Below are 15,410 nucleotides of genomic sequence, written 5' to 3'. Positions count from 1 at the left end.
CTTTGGTAAGGAATCTGAGCTCCTATGTATCAGTGAACTGGTGCTTTACTAATGAAGTGATCATGCCTGGAACTTTGTGCCCCATTTACTGATTTCAACTGTGACGATACCGTCTCCTCTCCAGGTTTTTTGGACTCCTGCTGTCTCCTGGTTCTCATCCTACCTCTCCGACTACTCCTTCTCTGTCTCTTTACTGGACCTTAGTCTGTATCATGACGCTTAACTGTGGCTGCTCCCCCCACCCCCAAGCCTGCATTCCAAGATGTCTCCAAAAGCAGCCTTTTGATCCCTACCCTCACTGATAGTGCCCATCCCCCTAAGCATTTGGCACCTACTTTCCATTTAGTTTTCTGTGGAGGTTATGTCCTCCTTCCCTACCCCCCAAGTAAGCTCCCTGAGGAGCAGGTATCACTTCCTTTGGGGATTTCTGCCCCCAGCTCATAGCACGCACAGCAGATATTCAATAACTGAATTCTGAATAAATGAAAACAGAGGGATTTAAGTACATGAAAAGGATCTGATTATGTAAAAATAAAGAGCTCTGGTACAACAAAAAGTAGCATCCAGGATTTTTAGGAAAGATGGGGGTGGGAGAGGACTATGGAACAAACAATTCTGATAAAAGCTTGTCACCAAGAACTGGTAAACAAGGGGACCCAACTGTGTAAGACAGGCAGACCCCCTCCCTACCAGGTGATGGGGGATCTAAGGACATGAGAGGCAGTCTACAAAGAAAAACAAATCAATCATCGATAACCACCCAGATTAACCGCATCTGGACTCAGAGGAATGGAATCCTAAGCACTCTCACCAACTCTCCCTGGACCCACCAAGAGGGTTTAAAGCTAGGAAAGCCCATGACAGCACAGTCATGAAGAAAGACACACTTCCCCCGGTGGTGGCACCATGGATGACTGCCATCTTTTGGGGAAGGCTTATCACAATTCTGCCCAAGAGCCAAAAGGTAGTTCTTACGATTGGTCCCAGGCATGCCCAGCTAAGACAGCACTGGTGGAAAGAAAAACAGCCTCCTGGAAGGAAAATATTTCCAGTGGTCTGTCAGTCCCAGCTAGCCTGTTGGTACAACCAGGGGATGGCTGACCAGGCAGTGAAGGTCTGGGAGCCAAAGGAATGTCTGTGCCCATCAGAAAGGCCAACTACAAAGAGCTAGGAGGCCTTCCGGGAAGTAAAGTAAAGAAGACTGAGCATGCTGGCCATAGCTCTGGCTGCAACAGCCACGCAGGGCCCCAAACACAGGGAGAGAAAAGGAATAGATCAGAGGGGAGATGCTGTTACTGCCGTATCTAGAGACCCACTGTGGGTCAAAATGGAAACAACCAAGCTCAACAGACAGGGTAAGGCCAGGCGGGCACTGGGCTGAGGCCCTCATGCTCAATCTGAGGGTGTAACAGAAGTCAACAAGACTGATGGGGTACCACGCCATGGGGACACAAGGGCACAACTAAGTGTGCTCCCCTGCTACGGGGCATATGGCGTGAGCACAACAGAGGAAGGGCCATGGGAAGCCAAGAGGCAGAAAGTGCTAACCATGAGGAAGATCAGGCAGGGTAAGTCATCCCCTGATATGGGGCGGGAGGGAGGACAGTGCAGACACAGCAAAGGGAGGAAGGATGGACCATAGGGTGCCAAGAGGCAGTAACCCCTACCCAAGGGGGAAACCAGGCAGGGCTCTGGGAGAGGTTGCATGTCCGGGATTCTAAGGAGGCAGAGGGCAGAAGGGAAGGCACTCCAAGAAGCCAATGGACAAACCTTGACTAAGGCCCTACAATGTGCCAGGTGCAGGCATTTCTATAACTGGAACTGAGCTGCAGGGGTTGCCACTCGACCCCTCCCTTGTTGGACTGGATGGGAGGGAGGTGCCTGAAGGCAAGGACTGTGAACTAAACAGAGAAAGGGAGGCGGGAGGCCCCAACATCCTCCCTTGAGGCTGAATTAGGAGGGGTACCTTCCCCAGTAAGTGGAAGGTTCAGAGGGGAGGGGGCTGTAGACAAAACCCGCTGAGTACCAGAGGCAGCACAGCATCCTGGAAAAAAGTCTAACCTTGGAGGCACAGGAACTGAGTTCAAATCTCAGACCTGCCATTCATGACCTACATGATGCCTACAAGGAACTAAGCCTCTCTGGGCATCCATCTCTTATACGGGAAGAGAGAGGGCTGGATGGGGAACAGCAGAGAATTGCTTGCCACACACATGGTGATAAAGGCCATAGGAGCATATCTGCTGGGGAGGGCTGCAGCAAACCCCCAAAGCAGGGCTGGCATTTGAGCAGGAACAGGCGCACACGCACACAGACATACATGCGCACACATACCTGAGGCGCCCTTGGCACAGCCCCGCTTTCGGCTATCTAAGAAGGAGTTGATTTTGTCAACAGCCTTGAAGTTTTTGTTGCGCTTGAGGATATCAATGGCGCAGCGGGCCTGTTTGTCCACAATGGTGGGGTCAATCCCCAGGTACAAGAGCATCTGCACGTCCTCGGTCTGGCCTAGACACAGAAGGACGAGTCACCACCAGGGCCACAGGGGGTGGGGGGGAGGCTGGAGAGGCCCCACTCAGAATCACCCCAGGAAGATCAGACTGCGCCCCCCAACCATCCTGACATCAACTGGTCCAAACTGGTCCAATCCGCTCCCTGGCAACAGCAAGCATGAGTGCAGTTACCAGGCAATGCCGTTGCCTAGCAACAGTCATCAGCGGCAGAGATTTTAAGAAACGTTTCATTTCCCTTTGCTCTCAGGGAAAAACAGGAAGCATGGGGGGAGGGGAGGGGGGGGACAAATTGGGCCATCTGCCAAGTGAGCCCATAGCCTGCAGCTTCCAGTCCCCATACCCTGAAGACCCATGGGCCAGGGCCCCTCCTTCCTTGGCTGGCCCTGTGCCCCCACCCCCTCCTCTCTGGACTCTGCCTCAGTCCTCCAGAGGCTGCTCCCTCCTTTCCTGCTGCTTGTCCCTAGGCCCCTAACCCTGCCCCTCCTGAGCTCCCCTTTCCACCCTTTCCATCAGTCACTGTGGCTGCCCTCCGGTTCCTGAATCCCTTCTTTAAAGAGTTGTAGGAAATGCTCCACTGCAGCTAGCAGTCATAGAGAATGAAGGTCTGACCTTCCACAGTCAGAGAACCCTTGGGCTGGACTACGCAAATCTGTAAATGGACTCCCAAGTCTCAGCAAAACCGGCCCCAGTGTCAGACCATGGCCAAGGCATGGAGGATTAGGGCTAGGGCTGCAGGGCCAAGGCTCAAGAGCCTTCCAAGGATACCTGCCATTTCCTGGGATATATGCCCATCCTACCCCTGCTCCCACCACATCTAGGTGCCTCAGATGAGAGCTGAACAGGTGTCACAAAGGGCACTGAGGAAGCCAGGGCTTGGAGCCCCAGCCTCTCTCCTCCCACCCTGAGGCTGTCTGGGCTACTCAAGGAAAAGACTCCCCCACCCCAGGGGAGGCTGTCACAAAGGGTCCTTCTGGACTGCCTTCCCCAAACAAGCTCTATGCTGGGCTGTGCCTTGAGCTGCCTGAGGTCTGGGGCACAGGGAACACAGAAGGACCTGCACTCATCAATCACATTCTGGAGCCCAGATGGGCCCACGCCCACTGACATGGTGTGGGTTTGGGAGCCCAGGCCTGCTGGCCCCCATCCTTCTCCTGGGGCGGCCTGGCCAGTGTTGTACCCAGAGGCCCAATGCACTATCACCAACCGAACACTTAAGGCTTCCAAGCCTCTGGTAGCTCAGCACCCTGAGCTCCCAAGCCTGTGCCCTCTCCTTTGAACCCCCCTGATCTCTGAGAGAAATGCCCAGGTTCACCCAGCTCCACCCCTGGGGGAATGAGAGAGCCAGACTTCCTCAGCAGCCCAGCACCCAGTCATCTGGCAAGCCCCAGGTGATCCCATGAACAAATCAGACACTGTCCAAGCAGCCCCTGCATATTAGGTGGCCAGCAGACCTTGGCCGAAGCTGTGGCTCTGAAATTTTTCCCTGTAATTTTTGAACCTCAAAACTCAGTTTTCTACCTTGGGTGCACCAGATCAACAAAGAGGACCCTGTGGGAGTGGGGTCCTTGCCATGACCTTGCCCCACTAGGAAGGCAGCTCAGAGCTGGGGGGCTCTGGGAACTCATGGGGCCCACCCTGGCTCCTTACGTCTGCCAAGGTACCCAGCACAGTGAGAGGCGACAACGTGCAGGATGGTGCAACCATCAGCATCTGTCTGGTTAATGTCTGCTCTCAGCTCGGGCTTCTGGTCCATCAGCCACCTGAACAGGTGGCTTTCCTCTGGAACAAATTCAAAAACAACCCAGTGACCCCTCTGACTGGACAAATTGGGCCCAGACCAGACAGGGGTCAGGGAACTAATGATTTTAATAGTCATTCCCAGATCCCACCTAGGAGCAGGCAGCGGAGAGAGACACTATGGGTAAGGAGGATGGATCTGGGACTCCTCCTCCTGGAGCTGGTAAGACCCCCTGGGAACCCCCCATGACACATGTCCCTCAGGGTGGATGTCCTGTCTACTGGTCCTTGGGGACAACCCTGCGCAGTGAGGGAAGCCTGGACAGCACCCCCTCTGAGGAGCCGCTGGGAGGAGGCTGGGCAGAGAGGTCTCAACCAGCGGGGTGGGGGCACGCAGGGGGCACTCACTTGCTTGGATACAGAGCTTCATGATGGCATGCAGAGGGTAGGGCCCAATGCTTTGGACGCTGGCCCCCAGCGAGATCAGCCACTGCACCAGCTTTGGCATCTGCTCCATCTTCTCATAGTGTCCAAAAAGGATATATTTCTGGGGACACATAAAGACCTTGCTGAAGGTGCCTGGCAACGCCTCCCAGGAGACCCTCCTGATCCCCCATGCCACTGGCACAAATCACAGCCTGAAGCCAAGGCAACTCAGGCCTCAAGCAAGCAAAAGGACACACGAGATGGAGGGGTGGGGGCAGGGGAAATGGTGCCACCCCACCAGTGAGGGGCAGGCGTGAGGAAAAGCACAGCCCCCATACCTCAAAGAGACCCTTCAGGGACAGGTCAGGCACCCTCAGATCACAGGGCAGCTTATCCTTCTTAGTGCACAGCAGAAGGAAGGACTAGGAAGGGAAAAGAACTGTTGAGCACCTCCAGGGTGGGGGGGCCTCCCCAGGATACAGCCACATCCAGAGGGTGGCCCAAGAGCCCAGGGGAGTCCCAGAATCCCACAGTGCCAGATGCTCTACAGAAACAGATTAAAGGGAAGGGAGCCACTGCCTCATGGGGACAGCCTGCTCTATTCTGGGGAGAAAGATTCTCCTGACCTCAAGCCTCCACCCTGGCCTGGGCCCACCACACTCACCGCCCCCACCGCACCCTGCACCACTCACATGCCACAGCCCCTTCTTGGCCAGCTTCTCAATCACTGCCTGCCAAATGCTCGCGTCAAAGCCAACACTGAAAATCTTTTCAAAGAAGGGCACGAAGCTACGCAAGATGACGTGTTCCCCTGGGAGGGTGAGAAGGCAGCATCCAACAGGGAGCGCATCTGACGGGCAGCATGAGGGCTCACTGGCCTCTCCCGTACCTTCGAGGGCTGCCCCAGTCAGAGCACAGCGCGGGCAACGCTGCAGCGTAGAGTCTAGAGGAGGGCATGGGGGAAGGGGAGTCCGCAACCTGAGTAGGGGACTATGGGTCACACAACCACCCATCCGCAAAGAAGTGGGGGCAGGGTTGGCACCCAGAAGTAGGCCTGGAGGCAGTGGGGCAGGGGGCATCAGAACAACTTCCCCAGCTGACATGAACAACCAGGGGAGAAACTGAGCTCCCCTCCTCTGGGTGTCCCCACCAGAGGCCAGGGGGGCTTCCTAGGCAGGCCCCACAGGCATCTCTGAGAACTGGGTGGCCCCTCTCTCTCCCTAGGCTGACACAGGTCCCAATCCCACATTTCCTGAGGGATATAAGTAAGGCTAAAGACGCTTCAGTGAGCCCGGAGCTGGGCAGCCACAAGCCAATCCAGCAGCCAGAAGGGCTGGGGTAGAGAGGAGGGAGCCATGGGGGGCTGGGTTCCTCAAGTCAGGCTCTGAAGGCCAGGACTCCAGTGGGCAGAGACAGAGGCTGCATCTTCTCTGAGTCCATGGACTCAGAGGAAAAGCAGCAGCCCCCACTGCAGCCTGCCCCCTTTGTCTGCCCGCCTATGTGTCCAGGGGTCACTGTGGCCCAGCAGGGGTCACTGCAGTCCACAAGCTCTCCATGGACTCACAGGGGATTCAGCAGCCCCCATCAAGCCTGGGTCAGGGAAGGAAAGCCTTCTCTCAAGAAGGGGGTGGGCATCCCCTGGAAGATCTGCCTCCTGCTCCAGGCCCCTACTCAAGGCCAACAAGAGGCCAGAGAATTCTGACTCAGGAGAAGCCAGTGCCAAGGTCAAGAAGCCACCAACCATAAAGACCCCCCCTTCAACAAGGTATAGGTTTAGGGATCAGGCCCATGAGGCCACTGCCCCCTGCCCGGGCTTGTAAGCGCAGCCCCCACTTACCACTAATAGTGGTAAAGATGCCCACAATGAGGTCAGAGATCTGCACCTGGTCCGAGGAGCCCTGGAGGATGCGTAGACCCTCCAGAAACATCTGTGCAGCCTCATAGGGCTGCAGAAGCTGCAATAGCGAGTAGCCAGCTCGGTAGTAACCCTAGAGAGGAGACAGAGACAGGAAAGTCACTACAGTCAGCCTGCCGGGGAAGGAGGGATCACCATAAGTGTGGGAGCGTGCTGTTCACCCCAGTCCCCCAGCAAAGGCCTGGCTTCCACACTCTGGACACAGGCTGCCCTGGGCCAGCCTTCACAAAGGCCACACAAAGCGGCCATACTTGGCCCTGCCTCAGGGCCATGCTAAACGCAAGGAGAGGAGAGAGAAGAGAGAAGAGAGCTAGCCAGGAAATGAATACAAGAAAACCCCAGCCCTGGGGATCCAGGCAAGAACAGGACAGGCAGTGCCCAAGGCATGTTCTCTCTGGACACGGCGGACAGGCCCAGGGAGGATGGAGGGCTGAGTACCACCCCCACTCTGAAAGGGACCTCCAAGTGCCTGGAGGAAGGCAGGAGGCAATGAACAGAAGGGGTTGGTCCTTCCATCCAAACACCCCTGGGCACCTGTGACCACAGCTGCCACCCCAGGGCTACTGACTGAAGCTTGCCCCTTCACAGGGACTGCAGTCAGCAGAGGGACAGTAGAGCAAGGTGGGGGTGGGGGTGGGGGGTCCGAGCGGCCCCACACTGAAGGGCAGGCCTATTGCAGACTAGGAGGGAGCAGCAGAAGTTGCGTGCCAGCCTGGGGTCACAAACAGGATGCACTTTTGGGGCAGGGCCTTGAAGGGCGGCCAGAATTCCAGAATCGGAGAGAGCCATGTATGCAGCAATAAGGGGCACAAATGGCCTGGAACATCTGACAAGACAGTGCTAAGGAGAGCCTTGAATGGTAAGCTCAGAAACCTGGATCAGAAGTACCAGGCCACAGGGAACTAGGGTTGGTTTGGTAATATGTGAAGCAGTGGGGGCAAACAGAAGGCAGCCCATCCACAGAAGATGAGGAAAAGGGGGTGCAATCAGACTCAGGAAGGGATGCCCACTCTGCGTTCGGCTCATGAAGCAGCTTGTCTCTCCTAGGCTCCATGGGTTCCCCTCTTATGCCATCCTCAGGGAAGGGGCAGCCTGGTGCTCCGAGATACATCCTCCAAACCTGAGCAGGGGCCAGAGCAGGGGCAGGCCAACTTCTCAGAGGACTCAGGGCCCTCCTAGAAGTGAGAATTGCCCACTTTGATCTCAGAGACCCCTGACTCCCAAAGAGAAGTTCTTTAAGAACAAGCACTCAGAAGCTGCAGGGAAAGCCTCCTAGGGCCTCGAGGGGCGCAGAGCACACATGTTCCTGCCCTCAGCCTCCATGACGTGGTCCAGGCCTCAGGGACTCACTGAGCTGCCCACAATGCTCTGGAGGCATCCCCCCCATCCCCCAGCTGACTCCCACAGCCTTCCACCACCTGCTGACGCTGCAGCTGCACATCCTGTCCCCCACAGTACCCCACGGTATCACAAAACTCAAGTTATGATGCACAAGGAGTAACGGCTGCCACAACTGGCTGCTATCCCCTTCACTCCCCAGCACTAAGGAAAGCATCCCCCGCTGACTCCTAAGGAGTCACCTGCTCCACAAGGACAACCCTATCCTAATGATCCCATCTGGCCTGAAAAGGTTAAGCAGATGCAGAAGTGCAGCCCGCCAGAGGAGACCCAAGGCAGAAGAAGCCCAGGTTAGCTACGAGCTTGTGGGAAAGCCCCCTACCCATCTCACGAGCGAACAGAGAAGCAGCAACTCGGAGACAGAAGCAAGTCGGCTGGCTCACCCAGCAAGGAACAAGCGGGGAAGATGCCACCAGGGTGGCGACTGCAGGGAGGAGGTGGGGGCCTTACTCTGCTCCTAGACTACACACACATGTTTCCTTACTTAGCCAGAATGATTTTGTCTTGTCCTCCCGCCAATGTTCATGGCCTTAGGGAGCCTGTTCAAAGCACAAAGAGAGCCCTGTGAGAAGCCAAGTGATGGTGGACATGACCAGCACGGGCAGGGCAGCGTATTACCTTGACATAAGAAGGATCCCACTGCAGGCTCTCTTTGGCTGCATAAAACGCGTCGTTCCATTTCCCCAGGTTGTAAAATGCGTTGGATTTGTTGCAAAGCAGCACAGCCAGGTCTCTTGGGGGGACCCTGAGGGAAGAACAAAACGCTGACCCTAGGTGACTGGCCAGGAGCAGGCCACACCCCAACAGTGTCAATCACTTCCACCAAAAGGAAAAGTATAAATACAACATCCCACGTGTGCCCAGTGTATGTCACAGGAGGGATCACACCAGATGCCCTGAGTGGGGGGACCCTTCCTCCCAACTCTCAGAGTTCACAGGACCATCTATTTAGAGCTAGAAGGGACCTCGGACATCATCCAGTCCACCTTGCTCATTTTTACATGGAAGGAAACTGAGGTAGGTTTAGAAAGGCTGAGGTGGCTCCCAAAACTCTTATCCAACACCCCATTCTGTCTCCAACTGTGAGTCTCCTGAGTTCCATCAGTCTTCATCAAAATACACATAAATAATGAGCTGTCATCAGAAAAGAAGCTTTACTCAATATTTTAGAAAGTACTTTCCACATTTAAAATGGACATGCATGTGTTTACTTGGTTTAGAATAATCACCACAGTAGAGACAGATTCCTTCACAACCATATGAAAAAGTGCTCCATATCACAACAGACAAGAGAAATACATGTCAGAAGCACCAAGACACGTCCCCTCATCCCCAAGAGATGAGCCAAGGGGACAACTGAAGTGTCCACACCCTCCTCGGCAGACCTCCAAGGAGGCCAATGATATACAGAAAGCCCCAGTACATGAAAAGTGGTCCTGATGGTGCCATGTTGGTAGCAAAGAAATGTTGGCAAAAACAGCTGCCTTGGGAGATGGCATTCCCTGTGGAGCAGAAGGAGCTTGGAGGCAGAGAAGGGAAGAAAAATCAGGAAAACCATATGCATGGTGACCAGGCCACATAAAGATGAAGCCACCCAACATGAGAGTTCCGAACTGTGGGTGGGGAAGTCAGGATGGTCCGAGTGTGGGGCCCAATGCGCTCCCATCATGGCAGACATGGGGAGGCACTGGTAAGTTTGCTCAGATGTTCAGTTTGCTTTGGTCTAAGGGGTGGGAGAAGGGTCTTCTTTTTTATATCTCATTGTCAAAGAACTCTTTTAAATTAAATAATTAATATGTATTTGAAATTAATTATAACTATCATCCAAAAATTTAAAGTCATTTCCCCCTCTTCTCCTTGGAAGGATTTTTCTTGACATGGAAAAGTGGAACCCAACCAGCTGAGCCTTGTTCTCCCTCCTCGAGGGCACCCAGGCAGGGCAGTGACCAGATGCAGTCTGTCCCCGCTAGGAGACACAGGACCAAAGCAAGGTAAGAAAGGTGACGATGAGGTCTAGGACAAGAAAACAGCTCCTGGAACCCCACTTAGAGACAGTGCCTCCCTGGCATGCCTTTCTTCCCTCTGCATCCCAGGTCAGGCTGTCTGTGCCCTGTGGAACACCCCTGGACCACTGAGAATCCCATGAGGGCACCTCTCTCCTCCTTGCCCCCTTCCTGCCTCCTCCTCCCTTAAGCTACCTCTTCAGCCCATCAACCTGATCTGCCCCATCCCCACTTCCTCTGGCCGTCCGCCTCTCCAGATTTAGCTGCCCCCAACCTGCCAATTCAAGAGACCCCTACTTTAATTCTACCACAGGCCCTCAGCACAAGCCGAGGACTGATGTGAAACCAGGAAGAAATGAGCCAGAGGTGGACAAGCGGGTCCCCTGGCATGCCCCAGCAGCAGTGAGCAAGACAGACAAGCCTGACTGGGAGGAAAGGGCTTGGGCAGCCCAGGCTCCCTCTGGCCCAGTGGAGAAGCCAGACACTCACCAGTGGTACAGATGGAGCAGTACTTGGATGGCTTCATCATACTTCCTGATGGCCAAGGAAAAGTTCCCACTCTTAAAAATCTGGTTTCCAGATTCCTTCAAATACTCGGCGTAGGTCGCTGGGTCCATTCTGTGCAGGGAGAGAAACAAACAGCATTAGACTCAAGCCAGGGGTTAGTGGGGGGGAACCAGGGGGAGGGAGGGCTGATGGGTGACCACACCCACTTCCAAAGCCAGGCTGGCGCTCACAGGACAGGCAGCGAAAGAGCTGCCCACCCATAGAACCTCCCAGACCAGCCACTCCTGCGGCATCCCTGAAGAGCAAAGCATCCTATCAACCTCCCAGACCCACACACAGGAGTGACTGGGCTTGCCCTCCATGGCACTGAGTTGTCAAGTTGTACCAACGCTCATTTCAAGGCTTTCTACAGAAGCACTGGTTCTCCTCAGGGACAGGAAGCTCCCCATGTTACCTTACAACCACCCTGGCAGGTCAAGGCTGTGAGTATCCCCATTTCACAGGCGAGACTACTGAGGTGAACAGAGTACAAGCACAGGGTCACACAGTGGATGATGACAACGATAAGCTAACCTTGACACAGCGCCTACTATTGGCCAGGTGCTGTGCGAAACATTTCGCAAAAATGATCTTGTTGGATTCTCACAATCATTCTGGGAGGTCGGTGTCTGACTCCAAGCATGACGCTCTAGGTACTGAGCCTCCTTTGCCAGCACTCAATGCCATCTCCCTCCAGCATCACAGGAGTGTGTGTTTTCTATCCCTCTGACCTGTGGGCTTTCTCCCGGCCAGGCTCCCATCCATCAGAGGCCTGGAAACCCACCTATGGAGGCCTTAGGCCCTGGAAGAGCTCACTCATTGAGTGACAGTGACGCTTGGAGGTCCACCATGGGGGAAAAGAAAAGAAAAAACAAAGGGGAATCAAATTTCCAATCCTCCAAATCCACTAGGAAACAAGAATTATCCAAACTATCCATCAGGCACGGTGCTAGATCAAAGGTCCCAGGGGCCAAGATGGAAACTACCCTCCCCATACTTAATTTACATCCTAAAGGGGAAGATGAGAGGTACCTACAAAAAGAAATACAGCACAGAGAAAAAAAAAACAATTGAACCCAATATGACAGTCTTCAAAGACCCCAAGACCATCCATTACTTGGGGAAGAACTCATCTGAAAAGGGCTCCTAGGGAAGCCAGAGAGCAGAGTGGTAGAAATCAGTCAGAATGTCTTACACTATAGACCGTCCCAAGCTCCCGAGCAACAGCCGCAAGACTGCACCCCACAATGACATAGTCAAAGATGTCGGCCATAGCCTCCACCCTGTCCCACCTCTCTTCCACCCTCCCAAACTTTGAGTTTAACTGAGACAAAATCAGGCAGGAATGAGTTGGCAAACTGGCAGAATTTGGAGGAAGAATAATCTGGCAGCAGGGAGTCAGAGCAAAACTATTGGGCCCACTAAGCCAGTAATTCCAAGGCTGGGAACATGACCTAAATGTGTTATTTGGAAACAGCCGCAATGTGCTCTTAGCAACAACACTACACACAGGGAGCACCCTGGATGGGAAGCTACCAAAATGGCAGATGGACAGAAGACTAAAGGGTGGTCAATTATTATCCATCATCATTCCTATGAATAACCTCAGCCAGCATGAGGGAGAAAAAGAAATCTGGAAAGCAATAACGTGAGATGAAAAATGCTCAGTGGTGAGACTAGGGAGCAGTCCTAACTACAATGGAACTGGAGGGAAAATGCATGTGAGAGAAAAGCAGAGGATGTTGGCTGTGGGCTGTTACCACGCAGGTAATGGGAAACAGTGACCCAGCAAGTTCAGCGGCCTGGGTGGAGGCTCAGTGTTCATTATCTAAGGAAATGTCATGTAAAAAATCCCAGCACTCCCAGACGACCAGACCTGTAAGACCTGAAGTCTAGAGAGGGGGACAGGGCCCAGGACACAGCCCCAATCCTCAACCCTCACCCTACAGCAGCCTGTCCAGATTCCCATCCAGGACCCAAACCCCAACTACAGCCAAATATCTGCTTCCCAGCCCTTACCCCCTCCTTTCTTTCTAACATAAGTGACCTCCTGCTGAAGGACAGGCGGTGTTGGCAAAATGTGTGAGCCAGGTGTAGATGCCACAGATGTGTGTGTACACACGCCTCTCTCACCTCTCCCCTTCCTTTCATTCTTTCTTCTTCCCCCTTTCCCTTCTCTTCCCTCACTCTCATCCCCATCCCTTTTCCTTTTCTTTCTCCCTCCCCCTTTCTCTTTCCCTCTCCCTCCCCCTTTTCTCTCCCCATCTCTTTTACTTTCCTTTCTCTGTCTCTCTCACTCCCTTTCTTTCTCCTCTTTTCTTCCTTTTCCTTTATTTCCTTTTTCTCCTTCTTTCTCTCCTCCCTACCTCTCTCTCTCCCTCTCCCAGCCCTTCTTTTTCTCTCTCCCCTTCCAATCTTTCTTTCTTTCTCTTTCCTTTCTCTTGTCTCCAGACTCTCTTTCCCTTTCACTGCCCTTTCTCCTCCCTCCACCTCTCTATTCTCTCCCTCTTTCTTTTTCTCTCCCTCTCATTTCTCCTTTCTCTTTCCCTCTCTGCCCCTCTCTGCCTCTCTATCCTCTCCCCCTCCCCAGGTGTAGGCATCCAGCCCACAAATTACCTTCAGTAACAAGCCTGCAAGGCACCCCAGCCTCGACTCAAACTGGCTGAGCTCCAGGCAGCTCTCAAAAGCTCCATGTCGGGGCTGAGGAGGAACAGATCTGTCTTGTGAAAGGACTTTCCTCAGGGGAGTGAAACCTCAGGGCGGCTCCTAAAGGAGTCACTTCCCCCTCTCCCAGAGCGAGCAGCCCCCACTAGCAGCTTGGGTATTGGAAGTCTATGGGGGGGAGACCCCCTCCCTACCTCTTCAAGAGCATAAGGCAGCAACAGCCCCCCGCTCCTCCAGAAAGCCCCTCGTAAGAGGTGGAGCTCAGAGAAGCGCTCAGACAAGCGGGAGGATCCCTTCTGCCTTCTTCCCGGCTGAGGACCCAGCTCCAGTCCACAAACCCTGCAGGGAGGAGGGGAGGGGCGGGGCTGGGCCTCCCTAACAAACAGGTGATGGACACACACATTAGACTTTGGTCCAGCTATACAAATATGCCACAGAAACGAGTCAGCCACTGCGCTCACAGCTTAGAGGGCCTTACAGGTCTTCTCCACTGCACCCCTGTCATTAGTTACAGAGAAGGAAACTGAGGCCCGGAGAAGGTTCCCCCAGGCCAATGCTCTTCCTGGGGGGTCACAGCCAGAGGGGCACTGACAGAGCTGAGAAACATGAACTACATGAGAAGCAGACAATTTTCCATTCCAGGCCCAGAGAGAGGAGCACAGATGGCGGTCCCTGGCACCAGGATGGGAGGCCAGGGCCGTCCTCCTCAGCCTGCCCTAGTGAATGGACATGAAGAGTCGACAGTCATGGGACCTGGACAGCATAAGAGAGCCAGGGCCTATCCTCAGGTTGCACTCACTCTCTCTCAGGACACACAGGAGCCCCCAAACTTGACTCAGCAAAGTTGAGGCTTTGATCCTGGTCTTACAGTAGCCAGCAAGCATCCAGCTCTGACTCCACGCATGGTCTCTCTGGGGCTCCAGAACAGAATTCAAGCTATGTGGGGACCCACGGGGAATAGGGAGTGCACCCTGGGGCCTGACACTGAAGCCAGGAATAGCGTAGGAAGTGCAGGTCCGGGAGAAACTGACTCAACTAGAGATTGGTACTGAAATCAAGATGGCAATGGGGGAAGGGAGCAGAGAGAGAAGGAAAAACAGGGAAGGACAATAGAGAAGGGGAGGAAAGGGAGAGGAAGGAGGACAAAGGAGGGAGGGCATGAACTCGCATCTTTGCCTGGCCTGCCCATGACCTCCTCACTGTCCTGGGTCACAGCCAGCTGGATACATTGTGTCTCCTGCACATCTCAACCCCTGGGTGAACCCTAAGTGCCCCTGCCCTCACCCCCAACCCCAGTTCAGTGGCTCTGGCAACCCCCTCCCCACGCTCCCCCCACCAGCGGACAACCTGCCTCCTCCTCTGCAGAACTAAGGGGGCCATCCATCCCCTTCCTCCTCTCCACCCCAGGCTCACCCCCTCCCTATCCCCCTCCTGTAAACCTGCCTCTTCCTGTCCCCCACATCCTGACCAAGACCCTCCCCTGACCCTTCTACTTGCTACTTCCTCTGCCCTGTGGGGCAAACCTTCTCAGAAATGACCTCTCAGAGGCCCTTGCCCAGTGCTGGCCCTTACTGAGCACCTGGCACTCCCTCCCACCTGTGTGACGGCTCGCCCTCGGGCTCCTGGGCTGCATGTTCCTCCAGGTCACCCACTCCAGCCATGGCTGTGGCCAGGCTCTGTCTGGGAGGAAGCCTCAGCTGCTCTCCCTCTGCTCTCCTCCCCCCACTGATGCTGACCTACTCCCATAGGCCAGATCAGCTCTATGCAAATGACCCCCTATCGAGTCCTAAGCAGCATCAACCCACTCAGAGTCATCCCTCACCTGGCCAGGACCCTGCCCACCTCCACCTTGAGACTCCCAGGAAGGGCCTTCCCAGTCACCTTCCTTGGCAGGGTCCTGGCTCCCCCTTAGGATCTCTGCTCTCTGGGGCCTCTCTGGCCTCAGTGTCTGACAAAGCAAACACTGAACTCGAGGGCCTGGGCTACAGCCGACCTCAGCCTCAGAAGGGATGGGACAGTCCTCTGTGACTGCCCAGGGTGGCATGGGATGGTGCCCAGCTTCCCCCATCAGTACAGTTTTGCAGGGGCCCTGGGATGCTGACCAGTGGGCAGCCAAAGTCACCTACACTCTGGGATCTATTAGGATCCCCATTTTAAAGATGAGCAAAATGGAGCTAAGTGACAGAACTTGCCCAGCATCACACCTCG

The 15,410-nt window shown here is 54.6% G+C and overlaps 1 protein-coding gene across 5 annotated transcripts in view; it reads right to left on the bottom strand.

The window, feature by feature from the left end:
• TRANK1 (tetratricopeptide repeat and ankyrin repeat containing 1) overlaps positions 1 to 14,484 on the bottom strand; it is a 46,917-nt gene extending 32,433 nt beyond the window's left edge. Inside the window, exons 1-9 of one of the 5 annotated variants that reach the window (XM_072599222.1) lie at positions 13,155 to 14,484; positions 10,482 to 10,610; positions 8,608 to 8,734; positions 6,514 to 6,664; positions 5,369 to 5,619; positions 5,015 to 5,098; positions 4,659 to 4,797; positions 4,161 to 4,292; positions 2,335 to 2,508 (exon numbers count right to left, since the gene is read on the bottom strand). In XM_072599222.1, coding sequence (XP_072455323.1) covers positions 2,335 to 2,508; positions 4,161 to 4,292; positions 4,659 to 4,797; positions 5,015 to 5,098; positions 5,369 to 5,619; positions 6,514 to 6,664; positions 8,608 to 8,734; positions 10,482 to 10,609 — 1,186 coding nt within the window. In that variant the 5' untranslated portion in view covers position 10,610; positions 13,155 to 14,484. Of the gene's footprint in view, positions 1 to 2,334; positions 2,509 to 4,160; positions 4,293 to 4,658; positions 4,798 to 5,014; positions 5,099 to 5,368; positions 5,620 to 6,513; positions 6,665 to 8,473; positions 8,529 to 8,607; positions 8,735 to 10,481; positions 12,716 to 13,154 lie in introns of those variants that run through there. The other 4 variants (XM_072599224.1, XM_072599221.1, XM_072599223.1 and 1 more) reach the window with 4 other exon arrangements.
• Positions 14,485 to 15,410: the final 926 nt, after the last annotated feature.

The sequence above is a fragment of the Notamacropus eugenii genome, chromosome 3 (genome assembly GCF_028372415.1).
Source record: "Notamacropus eugenii isolate mMacEug1 chromosome 3, mMacEug1.pri_v2, whole genome shotgun sequence".
Lineage (NCBI taxonomy): Eukaryota > Metazoa > Chordata > Mammalia > Diprotodontia > Macropodidae > Notamacropus > Notamacropus eugenii.
Note: the sequence above shows the minus strand (reverse complement) of the source record. Positions and strands in the feature narration are given on the sequence as shown.